Source organism: Crocodylus siamensis, chromosome 13 (assembly GCF_052110815.1).
Source record: "Crocodylus siamensis isolate JL-2025a chromosome 13, ASM5211081v1, whole genome shotgun sequence".
Lineage (NCBI taxonomy): Eukaryota > Metazoa > Chordata > Crocodylia > Crocodylidae > Crocodylus > Crocodylus siamensis.
In genome coordinates, this window is record NC_143407.1 from 24,466,751 (window position 1) to 24,490,518 (window position 23,768).

Here is a 23,768-nt window from a genome sequence, read left to right on the forward strand (position 1 = left end):
GGGAGGGGGAGTAAGATGCTTTTGCTTGCTCCTGCTTTGCAGCGGGTGGACGCTGGGAGGGCTCCTAGCTGCCCTGAGCGCAGAAGGGCTCCCAAACCCGCTTTCCTTTGATGGCTCCCAAACCGTGGCTGCGGCCAGGAGGGCCCCTGCTGCCCGGGGAGGGGGGCCAGGCCTGCCCCCGGCATCCTGGCCCCCGGCATCCTGGCCTCCAGCCCCTCCTTCCGGCCCTGGCCTTGCAGCGGGGGGCGGCCCGGGGGGGAGGGGAGCGCGGCAGCCCCGTCCCGCCACCCCTGCGGCGGCGCGGCGCGGCGCGGCCCGGCCCGGGGCCGAGGGGCGGGGCCGGGGGCGGGGCCTGCGCAGGTGCGGGGGGCGGGGCGGGGCGGCGCTGTCAGCGGCTGCGGGATGCGGCGCTGAGGCGCGGGGCTGCGGCTGCCCGCGCGGGGACGGCGCTGCCCCCGGCCCATGATGTGCCTGGAGAGCGGCGGCGGCGGCGGCGGGCGGCTCCGCGCCGGCGACGAGGAGGAGGAGGAGGACGGCGGCGGCGGCGACGAGCGGGGCTGCTGCGGCCGGGGCGCCGAGGGCGAGGTGCAGACGCTGTCGGGCAGCATGGCCCCCGCGGCCAAGAGCCCCGCGCGCCCGTCGCCGCCCGCCCGCCCGCGCCCGCCCGCGCCCGCCCGCTCCGGCGTGCTGGCCGCCGCCGTGCTCAGCGCCGGCAACGTGCTCAACTACCTGGACCGCTACACCGTGGCGGGTAAGCGCCCGCGCGTGCGCGTGTGCGTGTGCGGGGGGCGTAGCGGGTGTGCCACGACCCGCGCGGGGCACACGAAACCGAGGGAGGCAGCCGGGCCCGGGCCTCCCGTGGCGGTGTCTTCGTGTCCCCTCCTTGGCCGGAGAAACCCGTGAGAAGCAGCGGAGGAAACCCGTGCTTGGCAGGCTAGGGCAGGGGAGGGTTTGCTGATCTCGCAGGAAAACATTTTTTTCCCCCGCAGGGTAGAAAGGAAAGAAAAAGTTGGTTCGTCATCGCTGCCCCCGCTTGTTACGGTCCCCCCCGCGCAGAGCCACCGCCTCTGATTTTCCTGGCGGCAGGGGATCCTCTGGCAGGTGGAGCGGCTCGATTTATAGGGAGGCCAGGAAGCGTCTGTCCAAACAGAACGTAAATGTCAGCCGCCAGCGGCGTCGAGGCGGCCGTCCTGTGCTGTAGTCGTCGCCCTTTCCAACAGCCCGTGGTGCTGGGGTCCTGGATAACAACCGTGTAAACTTAACGTTAATCATAAATGTTTAACATAAAACAACATTAGCTCAAGAGTCAGGTTTTGCTTTGAATGAGTGATTATTTCTGAGCTACCGAAGCGTAAAGGTCAAATGGGACGTGGTGTTTTGGTGCACATTAGGCGGGTAGCTATTTTTCAAAACACTGTTTTACAAACTATGAAATAGATGTGGTCTGGCCCAGTAACAGTGATGTGGCGACTGAGCTCCAAATCAACTCTCCACTAAAGGAGTTTTTCCTTTAAGCAAATAAATACATCTCTTGTCTGGTGGCACGTTAGGTCTGTTGTATAGTCTGTGCTATTGTAACGAGGGTTGGTGTGTGAGTGTGACTGTATCTAAATCCAGGTCAGGTCTCAAGGAAGGTAATAATTAGTGCTTATAGCTCTTCAAAGCACTTCACAAACACAAACTGTCGCAACACTGGTGACGGCGTCAAGGATTATCCCCATTATGGAAGGGGGGAACCAAGTCAGAAGCTGTGATTTACCTAGGACTACTTAGTCAGTGTCAGAACTGGAATTCATTTCTAGTTCAGGCTGTTCCTTTGCTACCTGAAAAAAATCACGCAGAACCTTTTAGTTCTGATATAAGAATTGTATTTATTACAGCTATTACAGGCTACGCGGTCAGTAACTGCAAGGCCTTAAAGTTGGCAAAGTGTGCTTATTCAGCAGATTATCAGTGCACATGTACGTGGTTTAACATATGAATCCCCAAAAGTCTTAAACTTCTAACATGACCACGTCAAAGCTGAATAACACAAATCCAAGTAATACAAGGAGAGTCTGTATGAAAAATGAAGCTAAAGCCTACATTTTTTTTGTAATCCATCTTACTCCTCATTACTGCAGGCTTGTTCAGCACTGTTCTGCCTAGGCACAGTGAGACTCGGTAGGAAGTTGAGGGTTTTTTCTTTGGCCCATATTATTGGTAAGATTGAGGAATGTTAAGTCAAACAGGATTTGGGGGGGTTGTGCCTGACGAGGAGAAGTTGAGGTCCTCTGTGCTAAGCAATGCTGACCCGAAGGTAAATGGCTTTTCTGTAACTTTTCTTAAAATATCTCTCATCTTCCTTGAAACTTAGTGTATGCGTACTGACTTCTTGCAAAGTAAATCTGTTCTTCTAAAAGGTATGTTATGCTGCAACAGCTCTGCGGGACATCACGCAGAACTGAGAAAGACAGTAGTAAGGAATCCATTGTGGGTCACCTGTGCTGTGATGGCAAGGCAGCTTTGCCAGGGTCTGGTGATACTGGCCTTACCCTCTTCATGAACGCGACTTCCTCTGAAACTTCTTTGCTTTCAGAGCTTTGGAATGCAGTTTGCTATTATGTTAGGAATGACCTTTAATTTATGCTCACTTATGACAGACAGTAGTTTTGCTGTCATCACGATTGACACCTGCTATGCGCTTCCCTCTATCCAAATGCTACTGTATTACATTTCTGTAATGCCTTTCATTTAAGGATTATGTTTTGATTCTTTCATAACCACCCTGTAAGGCAGATGTAGATTATTATCCCAGTCTAGAGAGGGAAATTGAGTTGCAAAGGGTTAGACTTTTACCCATGGAGACATATGTAGTTAGTGGCAGTCCTGACTCATGTTAGCAGCAGTTTCTAGTGATTGCATATCATCATGACACACAATGAGCTATTGGTTTTGGTTTAATATTTAATTTCCTTATCACTTTTTCTCTTGTAAATGTCTGTGCCTTAGTAATAACCACGTTTTGGTGTTAATTAGTCCTTTGCTGCAACTTGTAGCTGTCAGTGGCAGTCTTCAAAACTGCTCCAATACATATGCATATATTCAAGTGCAAGGACATCTGAGTTAATAAACGGAAAGCATTTCCCGTGATTTGTGAATTCACCTTTGCTACTGTGATCTTACCTTTATGTACTGTATGTTTCAATGTGAACGATCCCAGGGAACTTGATACAATCCACGAATTGGTGTCTGGAATGCTATAAAGAGACCACTTAATCCCTTATTGTAATATCCGTGCAATGAGACTATGAACCAGCCTCCATATAGTATGCGGAAAGAAAACATGGAGTGGGAGCTTTACCCCCTTGATTTTTCTGTCTTCTTTTGAGCTAATCTCAACCTTATTGTAACCTAGTGCTTGGCTGTTGAAGGACATAGCAACCAGACCTTTGCGCACACAACTTGGATGCTTCACTTCAGTACCTAGGTGTTAGCTCATGAGATGCACGCAGTTAACATGACAGGAATGTGTAATGAGACAAGGGAAGGGGATGGACTGGGAAATGGGTGCGACTGTCTCATAATTCAGGAAGCTCCATATTGTCATACAAACAAGCACATGTCAATAGCAACAGAGCTATGGCTAATGCACAACAGAGCAATTAAAAGCATCCTGAACACAATAGCTAGTTGCTCTCAGTGGCTGCCTGCCTGCTGTGGGTCAGATTTTTCTCGTAGGAGGGCATTATGGCGATTTTAGCTTTGTTCTGTTGTGCTAGATATGTGTGCACTGGCAGGATTTGGCCCAGAATACTTGGATTAAATATGAAGTCATGTTAAGCTCAGTGGAAGCATTTTTCTTCTCTGTTATGTGTTTTCCAAATAATACCCTCACTGCTGTGGTTGGACTCCCCCATTTGACCCTGATGAAAAACCGTTTGGTTGTTGGCTTTTCCCTCTCCTAAAAAGGATCAAAGTATTTATTTAACTGCAGTTAATAAATAAATCCTTCTAAGGCTCTTGTAAATACTTTATCTTGTTCCCATGAATTCTTTAATAATAATAGGCCCACAGTCTCAGTGCTTATCAATATTGAAAACCATGTGGAAAGACTTTCATGATCAAGAGCATAAAACCTTCAGGATATTCCTTAGGGAAGTGTCAGATTGAACAGGGTTAAACTTCATCAGCCCCCCCCCCCTTCTGTTGCTTTCTTCTTCTTATACATTTATTTCTTATTACTTCATGTCAGCTGCACATTGTAGGAAACTAAGTTCTGTACCAGGTAGCTTACTGGTCTGCTGAGTTCAATAGATGTTGTTCAAGTGTGGTGTCTCTCCCCTATTGTGATGGGTCTCAGCTCTTGCTCAGTATCTTTAGAAAAATGTCTTCTCACACTGCTCAGCACCTTGTAATATAAAGGTGGTTGTTATCTGGTGCAAGTCTAATAATTTTAATTCAGCCTGCTGGGAGTCTAGTGGGCCCAAAACAGGATCAAAAGTACAAATGCTTTAACCTCTTTAAGAATATGGTATTATGGGTCTGTATTACCTGAAAAAGCCTGGGTCTTTTTCATAAGATATAAACATCCCTTTAGGAAAAAAAAAGAGTCTTAGCAAATTGGGTTCTCCCCCTTACCCCTCCAGTGGATATCGAATGTGGTGCATGCACAGTTAGAAAATAGTGTGAATTACATTTGAACTGTAATAATACTTTTTGAAGATAACTTTGTCACCAAAGGAGACATTGAATAGATGTAGAGAGCAACATGTAAATTGCCTTCTTGTAGCCTGTTTCATGTGAGGATCTTAGTGTTCTTGGCAAATGTTAATGAAGGCTCATAACATCTCTGAGAGAGGCATCAGGGAGCCAGTGTCTTTAATATAGAGGGGGCACCAAGAGACGAGACGTTACAACTCGTCTTAAATCACCATAGCACGTAGGAGCCATCATCATGAACCGTGTGCCAGTACTTTAGAACAAAGAGATGGTCCCTGCCTCAAAGACCTTCCAATCATAGAAAATCAGAGAAAATTAGAGTTGGAAGGGACCTCACGAGGTCATCTAGTCCAAACCCCTGCTCAAAGCAGGATCATCCCCAACTAGATCATCTCAGCCAGGGCTTTCTCGAGCTGGGTCGCTGGGTAACCTGTTCCAGTGCTTTCATCACCCTCCTAATCCAATCTAAGTATTGGAGTCAGGGGTGACTGGTGCCTCCTGAGTCTGGGGGGCACAATTTGTGGGTGGGCCCAGGGGCAGGCCAAAAGCCTGCCACTCCTATACTTCTCTGCCCCACCGACTCGTGCGACAAAAAAACTGCCTGGTCCTGAGTAGTGCTGAGCCGGGGGACAATCTCAGGGCAGGGAGAAAAGTGAGATGCGCTATATTGGTCAGCGTACTGAGCAGTGATCTTGTTACGTGTGCCATCTAACCATGGTCAAGTGTTTTTGCAGGCATCAAGGCCACAGAGGGTTTTTCAGAGGAGGACTGGACACCAGAGTGTCTTGGTGATGTTTACACGGAGCTCCTCTCTTGCATGGGGAAAGCACACAAAGATGCTTGGTTGTTTGGAGGTTTATCAAATGGGCAGTGGAGGCTGGCATCATGTCCAATTGGAGGTGGGTAACTTCTTGATACGAAATAAGATAGGGTGGGCGATGGAGAGACTAGGAAGCGAGGAGAAGCAGCTTACATTTGATAAAAGAGAAGGCAGAACTGATGGGGGCACGTGAAAAGGGTGACATAGTTCAAGTATCAGGCTAGGTAGGGCAACAATCATCACAATAGTATTCTAGATGTGAATGGGGAAGATGGTATTGGTCAAAGGCATAGAGAAGGATGCTACAATAATCAAGACAAGGAATAAGAACAGTTTGGGCAAGCATTTTAACTGTGCAAATGGATAGGAAGGGCTGTGCCTGAGGTATGAAGAATCAGTCAGATCTAGGTGTAGGTTGGTCATTGACTTGTAAATGCCTAGTGCTGCAACAGAGGGCAGAGCTTACCCAGTAAAAGGCTGCATTTTTGTATAGAAAAGCTCCATAGATAATGCCCCTAGATCAGCGGTTCCCGATCTGGTACGTGAACCACCAGTGGTACGTAGGCAACATGTCAGTGGCACATGTTAACAGATGTACTATAATTACTTTGTATGATAAAAAATTGGTGGTGGTACTTAAGGTTGTATCATTTTAATTTGGTGGTGCGCAGTCTGTCAGAATTTGGGAACTGCTGCCTTGGATTAACAAAGCACAGGGGTGTTTGCTTAGCCCTCATTGACTTCAGTATGCCTTTAAGCAGAATGTGCTTAGTGTTGGCTAGGACAGGACCTAAACGTGGGTGTGAAGCTGAGATTTTGAAGGGATGTAAGGGAGTAAGGTGCATGCCTCACTTTGTTCTTCAGTGGGATTCAGGCATATAACATAACTGTCTTTTGCTACTTCGAGTATGTTGGTGAACTGGGCCCTAAAAGTCAAAGAGCAAGTCAGTGGCAGAAGTAAAAACAGAATTTGGGAAATCTGTCCTAGTTCTTTGTTGTAAACACTAAGCCTTCCCTCAGTTTGTATTCCACCATTACAAATAGTTACTTATTCAGTTATTCAAAACTGTAACAGCTATTTTATTTTGAACGGACACGTGGAGTAGGCACCTCAAAGATGTTTGAGGGATTGGGGAAGAGGGAGTGCTTTGTTTTCTCTTTTCTTTCTGTTAATTCTCCTTTTAACCAGGCCATTTGTGCTGAGGCCTCGTTATATCTTGTGTAACCCAGCTATTTCTGCATAGCTGCACCAAAAGGAAGTGAAAGGAAGAGAACTCTAATTTCTGTGCTTCCGTCTTTTACGGCAGCGCGGGTCGTTGGGAAGGTGAGACTCGAAGGGATGCCTGATGACTAATGTGGTATAGAATTCTTCATCTGGCAGGCCGTCCCTTTGACCGTAGTCCTGGTCAGGAACGACTGAAAGTTTCCATCACGTGGCTGCCTGCTGGCCTGTGTGAAGTGTGCTGGTGGTCTCGCCCCATTTTTGGTGTACAGGTATTTGTGTCCCAAAAGTCACCCCTATATTTGGCATAACTCAGAACTTTTGTTAGCAACCTCAGCAGAAAAGCCCACAGTAGACACAACCTGGAGAGTCCAAGCTAGCTGTGGTAGAGGGTGGTTCCTCTAGGGCATCAGTGAGGCAGGTTGGCAGGGTGATGTTGGGAAACTCGTGTTGCTGCTGTCACCTATGTTGTACCTTGTGTGGGTGTTCTTGGATAAATATCAATCATCCCTCTCCAATGCTGTCAGCTTGCACCAGCACTAGTTTCACAAAGCGATTTTAAATGAAAGGGGAAAACAGCCCACAAAGAGCAGAAAAATTGCAGTGTAAATCCAGCTTTATATCCCGAGACGGCTAAATTTCTACCTTCTACAGCACATATGCACAAGGTTCGTACAATTGGCAAATGGCATTCTCTCTTACACATTTTTTTTCATTCTCTAGGAGGAAGCCAGCAACTGCAGTAGCTAAAGAGAACAGCAAAGGGAAAGGCTCAGGGCAAGCTATGCAGAAAATAACTGCAGTAGCAGCTCAGAGCTTGGCTGATGGAATGAGAGAACCACATGCTGGAACAAAAATCCTTTTAGCCTTGGCATGTGATGGTGGGTTTTTTTTTTTAAGTCTGCATTGAACCAAAACTGCTATAATCCATTTTACTCCTTGTGCAGACTTCTGCCAATGATTGTGTAATTAAAGGAAGACAGCTACCTAACTATTTCTGCTTTCTTTGTCTGATTAGTGTTTGGATTTCTTTTCTTCTTTTTTTTCCATTTCTATTGTGAGGAACTGATTACTAATGGCTGTTCTGTGAGCACTGGTTTGTATTAGTTGGTGATATGGAAAACGACAAGACTGCAATTCTGCAGTTCTTATTTGGGTCCTGCTGGCGTCAACGGGAGTTTTGCCCAGGTGGGGGCTGCAGGGTTCAGTTCAGTAGTGTTTAATTAACTTTAAACACTATTGAACTGAACTCCATAGGCCTCGCTTGGGCAAAACTCCTGTTGATGCCAGCAGGACCCAAGTAAGAACTGCAGAATTTGACCCAGTCTCATCATTTTCCACCATATGCACCAATCCTGCAGCCCTCACCTGGCCAAAACTCCCATTGACACCAGCAGGACCCAAGTTCTCTGCTGTCATGCTTCTTCATGAAGGTAGCTCATTTCAAAATCCATATGCAATAACAGGACTTCCAGTTCCCACGTAGGGCTGAAATCACTGTGAAGATGCTTCATTCCCCTTTGTGCCTCTCCAGGTGTTGGTCTGAGCAGTGTTTGGATGTTTTGGTAAGATGCTCATATTTGAAAATCACACCCCCAAGACAGGGGTGTTGGAGGGTTACCAGCGTTGACAATATGAGTTAAACGACTTGCTCTGAGATGAGTTGCCTAACAGTAAAGCAGATGTCAGTAGATGGTCTTATTGTCTCGGGCTTTTGACTCAATCTAGCCTGATTATCGGGGCAGGGAGTGGGGAGGGCTTAGTACTTCCCAGGTATTTCACAAGCAAGTTAAAAGTGGATGCCTGCAGGTCCAGGGCAAAGGTCGGCAATCAGTTGTCTAGCCCCGAACCTACCACACATTCAGTGTAAGGCACCGTATAAACCATCCACAAAAATTGTTCTACATATAACGTAGAACATTTTTAGGGCTGGCTTGCCATTTTTTGGAGCCTTAAATTGGGTGTGTGTTTATCACCCTTGACATTTATGCCATTATTTAACAAGTTAATCATGGCATAGTTGTAACATGTACAGCCTTAGTGTTACTTGGTGTTTAACAATTGCACCTATTTTTACAAGGAAGGCCGATACCGAATGCTGAGTTAGCACTATTTTAAGTGTTCTGGAGCAGGCCCCATATTTTGTGCAGTTTCAAGCATGTTGTCAGAGATAAACAAAAAATAATTAGTATGGAATTGCAATGAGATTAATAACATTAACTGTGGACGTGTTTCTTTTTAGAGTAGAAGTTTAAAAGAAGATGCTTTTGCTAGCTGTTTTTGTTTTTTTTTAAATGCCTAAGGCTCCTACAGCTCTTTGCTGCATTTTTCTTTATCGTTAGGCTGTTAAGATTCAAATACTGCTGCTGCTACACTAATTATAAATGTTTTAAAAATATGTTTTTTCTTTCTTGCAGCCAAAAGTGCTGACTAACTTTCAGGCTAAAAATTGTATGCATGTATGCGAGAACAACCGCCCACTGAGTCAGCTCCTCTGGAGCCCTGTGTGTCTCCCAGCTGCAGTGCTCAGATCTAAACTGAGCATTGAACAGCAGGTTTTTTCTGATCATCCCAGTCATGGAAGTGCTTACTGTCAGGAATGGGAAAATGAAAGGAATGCCTTATCATATTTTAGGACAGCGGAGAGAACTTAAATTGTATTGTGAGCCTGGTTCATAAATCCTTTAAGTTTAGGCTTAAATTTACTAGTTAGCAAAAGTAGCCTCACTGAATTCAGTGGGACTTTTGGGAGCTTAAAGGTGCATGTTTTGCCAAATTGGGGCCATAGTGGAAGCAAAAGGCCGTATGCAACAGGGTTAAGCAAGAGGAGAGTCCAGCCCACTGTTAATGTATTTTTCTTTAAAGCACACGATGCTTCCAAATTGGGTGCTGTGTCTCAGAGGGTTTGAACATAGGCCGTATTCCTGTAACAAGATACTTTTTGACAGTATCCTTATTTTAGGGTCTCTGATAGAATATACATGAATCATTTCCCTACTAATACCAAGCCTATTTTAAGGACAATGCAACCTAGAGCTGCTTTTGTTCTCATTTAAGAAATAAGAAAGGTACCTGACTAAGCCTGCTTGGAACCACAAATAGTGACCTTCCACCTTGTCTCTTCTCCAGTGTGAGAAAGGAAATGCTAAGCTGCTGGTTTCCACTGTTTGTTTTTTGGATAGGTTTGCTGACATACAGCACAGTCTGAGTTTAACGTGATCATACTGTGGGCTTTGCGCTTACTGACAGTGTAAAGATTTTTTTAAAAGTTAAATCGCAGAAATACTGTGATGCGAGGGAGGCCATGTGCCAGAATTTCAGTAGTTACAAACCAAAGAGAGAGGAAATTTTCAAGCATTGGAGTGAAAGATAATTCTGGGCCGGATCCTACCTTCTTTAGGCTGATGTTAATGTCAGACCTCAGGCCATGTGTTGTAAGGAGGATCTGTGCCATCACAGTTGTTAATGTTCAGGATAGGGCTGCCTTTACGCCATATACTTCCTGCACTTGTTTAATCTGGGATTAAGGATAACAAAAAGTCCTTCTTCAGGTATATAGGTAGCAAGAAGAAGTCTCAAAGTAACACTGGACCCCTACGGGGCAGGGCAGGGCAAGGCAGATGGTGATAGACATGCGAGAGAAGGGAGAACTTTTTAACAAGGTCTTTGCTTCCGTCTTCCTGTCTGCTGACAATGGGGTGCTCTCGGGTGACAGCGTAGAGAGGCCCAGGAAGGATGCGAGTCCCCCGACTGTTAGTTCAGACCTAGCTAAGGATTACCTGGAAGGCTTAGATGTGTCCAAGTCGGCGGGCCCGGATGACCTTCATCCACAGGTGCTGAGGAAATTGGCTGGTGTCATTGCGGAGCCATTGGCACGGCTGTTCGAGGACTCCTGGTGCTCGGGCCAAGTCCCTGAGGACTGGAAAAGGGCCAATATGGTCCCTATTTTCAAGAAGGGGAGGAAGGAAGAGCCTGGCAACTACAGGCCAGTCCGCCTCACTTCTATCCTGGGGAAGGTCTTTGAAAAAATTATCAAGGGCCACATTTGTGAGAGCCCTGCAGGGGAAGTGATGTTGAGGGGTAACCAGCACGGGTTCGTGCCAGGCCGATCCTGCCTGACTGACCTGGTCTCTTTCTATGACCAGGTAACAAAGAGCTTAAATGGGAAGGAGGAAGTCGATGTCGTCGTCTTGGACTTCCAGAAGGCCTTCGACAGTGTCCCACCCAATTCTGGTGGGCAAGCTGAGGGACTGCGGCATCGACGAATGCATGGTCACATGGGTGGCAAACTGGCTCCAGGGGCGCACCCAGCGGGTGGTGGTGGACAGGTTGATATCGACCTGGGGGGTGTGGGCAGCGGAGTCCCCCAGGGCTTGGACCTTGGGCCGGTGCTGCTCAACATCTTCATTAGTGACCTGGACGAGGGGGTCGAGAGCACCCTGTTCAAGTTCGCTGGTGACACTGAGCTGTGGGGTAAAGTGAATCCACCGGCAGGCAGGGACCGCATCCAGGCAGACCTGGATAGGTTGGAGAAGTGGGCGGATCTGAACAGGATGCGGCTCGACAAGGACAAGTGCAGGGTGCTGCACCTGGGGAGGGGGAACCAGCATTATGGTTATAGGTTAGGGGCTGACCCTCTCGGCAGCACAGAGGCAGAGAGGGATCTTGGAGTCAGGATTGACTCCAGGATGAACGTGAGTCGCCAATGCGATGAAGCAATAGGCAGAGCCAACCGCAGCCTGTCCTGCATCAACAGGGACATCGCTAACAGGTCCAGAGAGGTCTTGCTCCCCCTCTATGCGGTGCTGGTCAGGCCGCAGCTGGAGTCCTGTGTCCAGTTCTGGGTGCCGCACTTCAAGAAGGACTTGGAGAGCCTGGAGAGGGTCCAGAGGAGGCCACTCGTGTGGTTGAGGGCCTCTGTGGCCAGCCCTATGAGGAGAGGCTGAGGGACCTGAATCTCTTCAGTCTCCGCAAAAAGAGACTGAGGGGGGATCTTGTGGCTGCCTACAACCTTATCAGGGGCCAGCAGCAGGGACTCGGGGAAAGTCTGTTCACCAGGGCCCCCCTTGGAGTCACCAGGAACAATGGCCACAAGCTGAGGGAGGATAGGTTTAGGTTGGATATTAGGAATAACTACTTCATGGTAAGGGTGGCCAGAGCCTGGAATAGGTTCCCCAGAGAGGTGGTGCTCTCACCTTCCCTGGAGGTCTTCAAGAGGAGACTGGACAGGCACCTGGCTGGGGTCTTATGTCCCCTCCCACCCCCAGTGCTCCTTCCTGCCCATGGCAGGGGGTCGGACTTGATGATCTGTCTAGGTCCCTTCCCACTCATTGATTCTATGAATCTACTTTTTAGATGTATATAGGTGCCAGATGCATGTGAGTGACTTGTTGCAATTTCCTAGCACTTAAACTGCCATGTGTCTGCAAGCTCTGTGGAATGCTCTTAAACGGTACAACAGAAATGAAAAAGCAATAAAATAAATGAGATTACTTCTCCCATCTATTTCATTAGAGCTGTGCCTCGGTAGCACCGGTTTTGTTTAGGGTCGCTTGCCATTTCCATCACAGAACCTATATTTTTAGAGGGTTGTAATTCACACATTTTACTCCTTGGCAGGCTGGAACTTGGAATAAGTGTACATCATCCAGCACTTGGCTTATGAATTGAGGGACAGCAGTCAGTCTGGAAATCCAGAGCGCACTTCTACAATAGCTAGATCTAAACCTCACTGAAGCCCTTAGGAAACTTGTCACTTAGTTCAGTGAGTTTTGGATGAGAGCCTGAGCTCCTTGACAAAGACAGTGTCTCACCACTCCACTGTTCCCAGCCAACAAACACACAAAGTTGGATGAAAATTCTTGGGATATCTCAATTAATATGTCATAGGGACTTGGTAGCAGCCATAATTCTAGGTACTTATTCCCTATGGCAGGCTGTTTGATGCTTCCCCTGAGTCCTTCCAAGGGCCTTCTCGGGTCATATATGCTCATGCTTTGCTAGCTAAACAGGAACTATGAACATGTTGAATAGTACACATGGGTTCCAGCATCCTGGTGAATCTGGGCCTCACTTGGCAACTCTTCACTTTGTGTTTTGTAAATCATGATTAAGCTAATAAAATAACTGGCCCTTCAATTGCAGCTACAAGGTATTATGCTGCAATGACGGGGTGGGGCAGGTTTCACTATAAGTCCTTTTGTTTTGGTCCAGTTTCTCCTTTACGGTTTGGAAGTGGCTCCACACCACTGATGCTTAACACTTCTCTATGACTCTGTTTTCACCTGGTGTCAATGTCAAACAGGTTCTCACATGGCTATGAGCTCTACTTTCATTTTACTTGCCCATGGGAAATCAGGTGATTAAAACCCAGGTGTTGAGAGGAGAGCCATGCAGGTGCTGGACAGAGGGTTAATGGGCTCCAGGTACATCCACTGAAGTGTTACTTCACTAACTTTTCTTAACGCAGCTGAGGGATCATTATAAGTCTTGACGCAAACTTGAAAGCGTTCATTTAAAGTTTTGTAAAGTGCTGGACTGAGTGGCCCAGGCACTGGAATTGTCTGCACAGGCCATATTCGGTGAATAAACAATAGTGCGACAAGTTTCTTTATTCCGTCCTGTTTGTGTTTCGTTCCTAAAATAGAGAGACCACCTCCCTCATTGCTAGCTTTCACTGTGCCGGTTTTAGCAGCAGTAGGTAGGAAGACCGGCAGATCCAGCATGGGAAGAAGATTTTGGTCTCTGGCTCTGGGATCCATTGAGTATCTGGCCTCTTGTGTACAGGCCGCCAGAAATACCTGGTAGCATTATCTGTGATGTGGAAATCAGTTCTCTGGGGGACAGGGTTGAAATCAACGAACTGCTCATTTTATGAATTTTAGACATGGCTCTTTTGGCCAAGAATACAGACTTAAAGGGACATTTGTCAACTATTCCTTGATTTAAAAAATACTTTATAATGTTTGTTGGACTTTGGCTAGAATGAAAACAGCATGGTATGGAAGAACTATTAGCAACCCAGTTTTTTTGCTGGCTTAAAACTCTTTTCCTGCATGAAAGAGCCTAGTGTATGTGCTTCCTTGTTTGTTAACAGCATTGTGGATGGTATTGTTTATAGCATCCATGCATTTGCAGCCTTGGCTCTTGAAAACAAATATGTTAACTCTGGTTCCCTTTGCTAACTGTCTAACTTTGAGGCAGTAGACCAAATAGGTATGTTACAGTCTTGCTAAAAGAGTATCCGTTTAAAAAATACCTTTGCAAGTGTGGTAGTTTAAAAAAATATAATTATCTCCATTCCTTATAATTATATACTCTAAATATTAATATATATAACTTTAAAGGTATAATTTAAATTTGGGTAGGGAGTGTCTTGACAATTTAAAGGTAAGTTTAAAAAAAAAAAAAAAAAGCCAAGTAATTCAGGCACAATAATTTTCTTCTTCTTTTGTGTTATTCTTGGTATAAAAAGCAAGCAGGATAATCCTGGATGGAATGTCTTTTTATTTCTGCTCTGGATTTAGACAACACTGAATTAGTCAACCCAGTCTCTCAAGGAATCCAGCACCTGAAAGAAGAAGGTACTTTGAACTGATATATTCAGCATTATGTAGTCCAGGGGTAGGTAACCTTTGGCACAGGTGCTAGAGCATGGCAAGTGAAGGCATTTTGCTTGGCACTTGTGCCTTGGGGTGGGGAAGTGGGGAAGGGACTGTGGTTGCACTGCCACAGCAGGGATTTGGGGCCCTTGTGGCTCCCCTTTCATCTGCCCCTGGCATGCCAACATCTTACAAGTTGGTTTCAGGTGTTTTTGGCATGCGGCCCAAAAACATTGCTAACCCCTGATGTAGTCCTTTAGTGAGGCAGAACTTAGACAGGAAAGGTGTCAATGCCAAATCCCAGGCCCCTTACTGCAAACCTTTTTCTAAAATAAAGGTGTCCTGTTTATAGGCTACTGACGTAGGACCCCACTGTTTCTCTAACCTTGATGTAAGAAGGCGGTGTTTCAGTCGGCACCATGTTCTGGCCACCTTTTCCCCAAGCGGGGGCTCCTGGATGGCAAGATGTCAGGGCTGCACTGGAAGTGGAAATAAGGAATAGAAACCCACTGCCCTCACTTGGGATCAAACCCAGGTTCTTTCAGTCTATAGCTGGTTGCCCTTCTGAATGAGCTTTGCATGTCCCACAGACAACTCTGTGCCCAAAAATAGATTTATCAACGAGAGTAATGCCACGCATGAGCAGATGATTGCAGGACTGACTGGTCCTTAATTTATGAAGACTACAACTCTAGACAGGACTGATCACTGTAAATGGTGAACTCAATTTCTGCTTTAGTAACATCCTAAGAAGCCAGGCTGTATGGGCGAAGAGGTGATTCAATAGCCAGGCTAAGTCATGGCAGCAATTGGAAGCCTGGCATTGGAGTGATTGACTAACTAACTATTCCTTTCAAGTTTAAGGAGTAGAGGTGGGGCATGATTGTGGAAGCATTAAAACAATCTTTTCTTTCTCTCTCTCTCTCTTTTTGCTATATTTACATTTAAAAAAAGGCAAATTTCCCTTTAAAGCTGGGGTAGTTTCTATGCAACCAAAATTACAATGCAGCATGTGGTTTGCTGAGAGGAAAGCAAGTAATTTTTTGCCTACCAAATTATCGTGCCATGTCAGCTGCATGGTGCCCTATATAATTTTGCTGTGGACTGTTACTCAGGATCCCCACTGCTGCTAATGAAGCTGCATGTGTATACTGTGGGTTCAGTGTGGGTGCTAGTAGGGTGCTTGCTTTTTTCTTCTTGCTTTTATTTTAGCTGGCAGCTGTAAGTCATCAAATTAAACAGTGGCCCAAGCCTCAGTGGAGAATAGTTTCTCTGTTAGGAAGCTGCCCCCAGAAATCATGTACACATTTCATCATTTGCACCTGCCACTGCTGGCTACTGCTACTGCTCCTATCTTGTGTGCCAGCAGCCACCATGAGTAAGTGGCATCCCTGTTTCTCCTTTCTTAGTTAGTCATTAAAGCCCATTATTATTTTCTTCCCAGTGCTGTGAAGCTTGCCTTTGTCCATAAACAGCAATGATATTTTGACAGAGTCCCTGTGGAGGAATGTTTCCAGTGCTGCAGAGGGCAATATTACAAGGGGTTTTATTAAGTCTGGAGCTGAAGGAAAGGACGCACTGTCTTCCCTAAGCAATGGACAAGTCAAGTGATGATTGTGCAAAAGGGCCAGGTGGTGCAAGGGATTAGTAGTTGGATATGAAGTGCTGTGGTGTCCTACGTCACTTTAATTCAAGTTGGTAGCAACAAATGCTGCTATATTCTGTAGAGCAACAGCATGTACCGAATATACATTTTCCATGTAACTTGCTTGTCCCCGCTGTATGTCATGTCCTCATAAACAGGTCACCAAACTCATTTACTTTAGGTTGTTAACTTATTATGGAAAGATATCAAAACTATCAAAGTTGGGAACCTACTTTTTGGACACAGACATACCAACCACCGTTTTTAAGTCATTTTACTCCTTTTGCCCCTCAAGTGCCTTGGGTTCCTTGCAAATTTGATGTCCTCTTTTATTGTTGAGGGCTTTTTATATCGGACCCAATGCACCGTGAATCTGAGGTTATGAAAAGAACTGTTTCCATTAGTGAGCAAATCCAACAGCATTTTAAGTTTCCTACATGAGTAGCTAATGTGGGCCTCTCCTTGTGTCTTCATCACACGTGAGTATTTCTTCACTTGGGCCTGGGGTTCAGCGAGGCTAAAATTCGAATGTACCATGGAGGATGACTTATACTTGGAGTTGTCTCCCCAGGGCAGAGTCAAAACATGCTTGCAAAGTAATACAGCGTAAGCTTCCACTGCCGCAGCTCCAGTTGTACATTCTGTACAGCTAAATTCAGCACGTTGGTCTTTCTGGGTGCCAAAATAGCACCTTTCACCATCATTAAATTTACTTATATAAACTCATGTTCAGCCTCTAGGAATATATTAAAAGCTTGATCCAAGCAGGCACCCAGTTCTGCTTCAGTGGGTGATCTGAGTGGTGATGGGAGCATTGAGGAACACAGTGCTTATATAACCACTTTGGTAAAACTGAGGCATTTTAAATCCTGCTCTTAGTAGTGCATTTATCTCCACGTGGTGTAGAAAGATACCCCACGTTTCCCAGTGTGAATTCTCCAGGTTGCAGTTTCTGCTTTGCGGAACAGAGCAGAATTAGGGTTCAGGCATGTATCTTAGATAACCAGTTGGATTAATAACGAGCACTAACAAGGATAGTTGCCAGGGAACTTTCCTGGGCGCAGTTCAGTTCATTAGGATATGAACGATGGGCTGCAGGATACTGGGATTCTGCCCCTAGCCATATTTCCCACGGAGAACAAACCCTAAGAAAGCAGGAGTCTCTGAAAACTCTGCAGCCGCCATCCTGCTCCTGCTTGGCATGTTGACTGAGACCATATAGTTACTTATTGCTGCTGAGCTTTCTCCTTTCTGCATGCCCCTGGCTGTCACTTTCTTAAATTGCCAACTGAAACATCTTTACACACATGGGGATAATTTTATACAGTCCAAGGACTGAGGGCAAATTATGGGGAAGGCTGGTTCTGAATAGTTGCTCTCTGCCTAATTTCACAGAAACTTTAACAACATGACAATAAACAAATAGAAACCCTAAAAACAATCTTAAAAATAGATGGGGTTAAAAGGAGGCTGTGTCTAATTCTGTTATCATTGTGGTCCTAATTTGTTGCTTCTGGTGACTTGAATTCCTCACAAATTACTGGTTTGTCTGCAGATCTGTAATTCCGACATGCTGTAATTTTGCCCTGGGAAATGTGGGCAGCTGCCTCTTTCTCAGCTGGAGCTTTGCTTGCTTTCAACTCCTCGGCACACACTTTGCAGAGATCATTTCAAAGCGGAGATTCTTGCCTCTCTGAGAAGACTGCAGAGCCCTCTGTGGTAGTGTGCTAGGTGGTCCAGTGATATGGCTCCTTCCCTTGCCCCCCCCAGCCTGGCTGAGTTAGGATGTATATTTTAGGGGGTGGAAATAAACAGGCTGGCAAGCTGTTTTGTTTCTCTTATTGCAGGAGGAGTGCGTTTTCCGCTCTTAGAATTTCAGACTTATTTGGGAGATAATGTGTAGCGCTTGCAGGAGTAGATGGCGTGTGGATAGGCAAAGGAGTTCTGACCCTGACCCCTTTTGCTGTGACACTCTGGGTATGTCTACACAGCAAAATTGTACATTTATAGCATAGGTAGACATGCCCACACTAGCTTTCATCAAGCTAGTGTGCGTAAGTTTAACAATTACTGTGCCCAGGGTCACTGGTAGGCTTGTTACAACCTAGGCCACAGTCCATGTTGCTGTGTGTTCATGGTTATTGTTCCCCTTCGTAGTCAAGTGAAAGCTAGCCTGTGTAAACCTATCCATCCTATTTTAATTTTGCTATTTAGGCCCAAACTTAGAGGCGTGTGATGTCATGTATTTGTCTGTGGCCTGGCATCTGGCTAATATGATTTGGTGTCTTTAGTTGCTGTCTGTAGCCGGATTCTGTTGGAAGTAAGTTGACCCAAGGTACTTTGTGACTGTGGCTGCTTTTGCTCTCTCAAACCCAGTTTAAGGCTGGTTTTCCTAGTTCAGACATATTGAAGACTTTGTCCACACTGTGGCCATTAACAGATGTATGGTGGCTGAGCTTGTAGTGGGTATTTTGTGTTAACAGGGGAGAAGTTGTATGGGCAGCAGTGCAACAAGGGCTGGGGCTCCTTTGAACAAGACTTTATTAGAGAAGTGAACAGAAAGGAAAACAAAGGAAAAAAGGGCAAACATTGAAATGGCATCCTGTTTCCGTATTCCCAAAGCAGTGGGAGTGTATGCATATATAGAAACAGCCCTCATCGTGCCTACATTTAACTCAGGAAGCGGTGTGTGGTTAAGTGCATATGGAGAGCAGAATTTAAAAGATGTCTCCAGTAAGAGCTGCCCCTGGCTTCTGTCTTGAGATACTTTCTTGTCCATCCATTATACAGGCTGCTGTCGCAAACCACCTAACCCACACCAAGGTTTTGGATGCCTGGTGGCCAGAGAAGGTGGGGGAGTTGAAAGAAACCTCCTAGGAGCAAGGTGGGAGGCTCTAGATGAAAGGCCCAACAGTCAGTGCGAGGGAGGTCCCTGTGGCTGCAAGATGTGCGCGCATGCAGTGTCGGGAGTACTTAAAAGCTAGGTTGCTGGGTGGGAGAGTGGGTGCATGCTGAGCATATGGGGGAAACCTGGGGCTCTTGCTAATGGCAAAGAAAAGGCATTATGTACTTAGATGGCAACATAGCTTTCGAGCAAAAGCGGACAACAAAAGCTTCAAGCTTTGACTTGGAAGATCCCAGAGACAGGGATCCAAGATGCTATGACTGAGCACAACTCTGAGATGCTGCCCAGGATGTCAGTCAAACAAGGAGTGAAAACAGGCTCTCCTACGTGGCCTTGTTTAGAACAGATTTCCATTCCCTGGACTCCGGGGCAGCATTGAGATAGGTCTTGAGTACGTAAGTTAAATCTGGTATTGCTCTTTAACTGCCAACAGCCAATGCTGGGGTCACTGGTTTCCTAGAACTTATTTTAAACCTCTGACTGATTCAAATTAATGATATCTGGGTCATGCCTTGACTTCAGATGATGTGTGACTGCTATGCTATGCATCAATCAAAGATTAATGGCTTTGGACTGTTCAAAAGGACCTGGGCCAAAAACGGGCTCTCTCACTGATTCTTGAAATGAAGTAGGGCAGGGGGTGGATTTATCCAAGCTGTTCCTTGCCTTGGTTTTGCACTGTCACAACCCAGGGATACAGAACTAAACCCTCATTCTGCTTTTTTGAGACGGCCTCGATTCCCTTGAGTATCTCCCAGGCACACTATACCATGGCTTCCTTTTGCCTAGCTTTATTATTTCCCCTTATTAGTTGCATCCAACCTGTGAACAATCATCACACAAAATAAGTAGCTGAAAGACAATAGGGTTGGTATTAAACAATGGATATGTGATTTCACCTGTAGTATATCTATTTCTGTGCATATTGAAGGCATTTAACAGAAGCAACCTACTGTTTTGGTGGTTGTGATCTGAATGTGGATTACACTCCTGTCTCTCCTGTAGTTGCTTCTTAGGCAGGTGCTTATGTGCTGCATCCTCAAAAGCTTTGCCCTGTGTCTGCGGTGGGCAGTTCAGCCGTTGGTTTCTGTGCACTGTGCTTATGTCCTTAGACCAACATGGTTGCAACCAAAAACTGTGCTCAGATGGCAGTTGAGGAGGAGAAGCCAAAGAGGCAGTGAAATTTAAACAAAGCACACTGTGTTTGGAGGTGTATTTGGAAAACCATCCAGACTTCTGGAAAACCCCTTTAGTTTAGAACCTGCTTAGAAATATTGGGAGGACAGATTTTTTTGGGGTGAGATTTCCAGTATATCAGCTGGATTGCAAAAATAGCTGTTCTTGTGCCTATGCAGTTATTTCTTCTCCCAATAGGAATGGAAAATGAGGGTGTGTGTGAAAATGAAGAGCCGGAAAGAGAGACTGAATTAGACCAGTTAAATCTTCAGAAGTTTGGCATTTGATTTGAGTTTTGACTCAGAGGTCGGTCTTGATTCTCATTTTCATCAGGCTGACTTGTTTACGCAGCTTAGACGGGGGCTTTCAGAACCAGCCCACCCTCTGGCAGCATTTGCAAACAGATACGGTGCAAAAGCCTATGCTGCAGTAGCAGCCCTGCATCCTTTGACATGTACAGAAGAATCCTAATTCCTAGAAATGTTAAAAGTAGAATAAAAACATTTCCTAGCTAAAAAGAAAATGGAGACTCACATTTCCACAGGGAAGATCATGGTTATTATTGTTAATATTCTTTAAGGTTGCACCTAGCAATTCCAGTCAAGAACCCTAGCACGTTAGAGGCACTACACAGACAAAAAACACCTCAACTTTGAGGCATGCAAATTGGCTGATGTGTGCAGATATCAATGTCTACTTTCTCAATGTTATGCCTGTCATCACTGAACAGCTGGCAACTTCAGGTCGGGCTAGTTATAAACTAACCACTGCTGTGTATCCTTCTGGACATGCTAATAGGATTCTGCATTGTTTAGTATGCAACGAAGGGAGGCTGAGGTTAAGCCATTTGCAGTATGCTCAGTGCAGCAGCAGTAGCTGGCTATAGCACATTTCTGTGCAGCATCCGATGCTGCAAGAAGGCAAAAGGATTTTCTTTAATCCCAAGAAGGGACCGTAGTTAATTTAAATACTTTGATTTGAGACTCTGCAGGTGTTTGCTTTTCCAGTTCACTGATGTGATAGGAGGTGGTGCTATGGAAGGACTTGATCATTTAGGCAGAAACTTTGTTTTTGGATGACAAGTTTTGGAAGGTGAAAGATATCAGTATCTTCATGTTGCTTCTCAGCCTTTTGGCTCGGATCAAGTGTAGTTCTTGACCTCTTATATACTAAGATCAAGGGTGGGGGCATCCGAATCCCAAGACCTCCAGGCTTGGGTCTGCACGTAGGATGCCTGCCAATGGAACTGGGAGTATCTGAAATCCCAGGGTGAGAGCCTGGGGTGGAAGATACTCACCAGTTGTAGCGCCATACACAGATTGAGTTCTGCCTGCTCAACCAATATGATTTTTGGCATGATTGAGTTCTGCTCAATATGATTTGGAACTGATTTGGCTGATTTGACCTGGAACACTAAATATATTATTAAAAAAAAATAATGATATTGTCGCAGGACACTCCCGTGCCCTGCTCCTAGGGAGTTACGAAGGTAAGGGGGGGGAGGTGTGTCACAGGGCACGGAGGTGCCTGCTCCTAGGACAGGCAGAGGTGCCGGTTGCTGGGGCAACCGCAGTTGGGTCAGCTGACTGGAAGGGGGCAGGGCCTGGCCTATATAAACAGCCTAGGCTGAGGCCAAGCAGGCAGTTCCCCGCTAACATCGAAGGGTGAAGGAGCTCTGCTGGAGTATTACAGCCTGTAGAAGCTGGATGGCCTGAACAGCTTCGGTTGAGGACTGGGTGGAGCAAGCCCTGGTAGGGTTTTGAACGATGGCTAGCCAGAGGGCTTAGAAATTGTGTTTTAGCCAGACGGCTTGGAGTTTGTTGTAGCCCAGGGGCGTGAGTTTTCTGTTGGTAGTTGTTACACCAGAGGACTGGGTGAGGCTGTAGGGGTTGGAGGAGGCCTCATGGGAGCTCCCCAGTAGCATGGGGGTTTCTGGCGCCGGAGAGGGTACCGTGTTTTGGGGGTGTATAGACCCCGGCCCCAGTGGGGCAGCGTCATGCGGGGCAAGCCCCAGTGCGGGCGAGCGACCCGAGAAGGCAGGTCTGGGGCCAGGCACGGCTGCGGCCACCCGAGCCTCGGTAGGGTTGTAGACCCGAGGAGGGGGTGCACTGACCCCAGCCCTGAGAAGGGGCGCAGGGCATTGGGGGCCAGGCACGGCTGCGGCCACCTGAGCCCCAATTGTGAGGAGCCCCAGGGAGGGTGCACAGAGGAATAGGAGTCCCAGGGAGGGTGCACACAGGCCCCAGTGCGGGCGGGGAATCGCGAGGCTAGGCCCCAGTGCGGGCTACGAGGGCACAGAGCAAGGCCCAGCGCGGGCGAGAGTACAGAGATAGGAGAAGGGAGGGCGAGGGCGCAGAGAAGGACCCTGGGGTGGGCTACGAGTAGAAGACAAGCCCAGAGGGCATCCACGAGGGCACGGGCAACAGTACTTGACTAGACAATGTCCAGGACATCTGAGAGGCTTGGGGCGTGGTATTGGGGTGGTAGGAGCCACGCACAGCCCTTAAGGTGGGAGTGCACAGAGTCACCTTGAGACGGGGCACTGACCGGGATACATCGGTTGACAAGGCAGCCTCCCATAACACTAATACTATCAAAGACGTGGCGGGTGAGAACGAGGGTGCATGGACACCCACTTGGCACGGTAGGGGGCGCTAGGAGAGATCACGGCCGCTCGTAGGCCCTGCCCCGTGACAGATATCTTCATGAAACTGAAGAAGATGAGCCTGTTGGCTCAGGGAGAAAAAGCAGAAGGGTCAGATTAGCTCTCATCTAGAGCTAATTGGCATTGGCATTGCTCAGGTTTTGCATCATGCATCTCTGCTCAGAAGTTGACTGGTATAGCTTTTTTATTTAAACAGACAAAAAGGTAAATACTAAGTTGGAAATGAATGCAGGGTTTGGACAAGGCTTCAGATACTGCCTGAGCAATGTAGTTTATGCAGAAGCAGAGTCCTAGAAACCAGTGAGATTAAGTCTCATTGCACTGGGCACCGTACTCTGAAACTTCCTGCTCGCGCTACAGAAGGATGGTTGGGGAAAGGCGTTGGGGAATCCAATGATACTTCAGTGTTGTGGTTAGTGGTCATACGTGCATGTGATCAAACTAAGGGACTGAGCACTGGAGTGGAAGACAGCATCACCTCAGTTTTCTTATTGTCTTTACAACTGATCAGCTGCATGTGCGCCTTGTTCACGTCATCATAGCTCCTCTGGTTCTGTTTCTCCATCTACTATATGATATTAATGCCGAGTGCTTCTAAAGCCTATTACCAAGATTAAGTAATTAAAGCTCACAATGCTCCTGGTAGGTAGGCTAGTAGTATTATTCCCTGCCTGCTGCTGGAAATCTAAGAAAGGAATATAAATTGTACAGAGCCTTTTGGGTGGGTCCTGAAATGACCTCTCAGGCATGAAAATCCCCTTTCATCCACCTGCTCTGGCTGTTTTTGCTGCCTTGAAAACACTGCTTCAGCCGTGGCTTGCTCCCATTTGAGGAGCTGTTCTGGATGCACCAGTGCAGTGTACACATGCAAATGAATGTAGCGTTAATTTGTGAATGAGTTGTTTTGAATATTTAATTTCCCATTGCACCTTACGCCTGCAGCTGATGTCACTGGATTGGAACAAGCAGCTTTTCCAGGATTATGCCAGCACATAACGAAGCCATTTTCTTAAAAACAAGCTGATGGATGGCC

General features: G+C 46.6%; 1 protein-coding gene across 4 annotated transcripts in view; it reads left to right on the forward strand.

Annotated features, from left to right (window-relative positions):
- The first annotated feature begins 401 nt into the window (after positions 1 to 401).
- LOC149854103 (sphingosine-1-phosphate transporter SPNS2-like) overlaps positions 402 to 23,768 on the forward strand; it is a 166,216-nt gene continuing 142,849 nt past the window's right edge. For all 4 annotated transcript variants that reach the window (XM_090026480.1, XM_090026481.1, XM_090026482.1 and 1 more), the window contains exon 1: positions 402 to 751. In XM_090026480.1, coding sequence (XP_089882606.1) covers positions 463 to 751 — 289 coding nt within the window. In that variant the 5' untranslated portion in view covers positions 402 to 462. The remainder of the gene's footprint in view (positions 752 to 23,768) is intronic.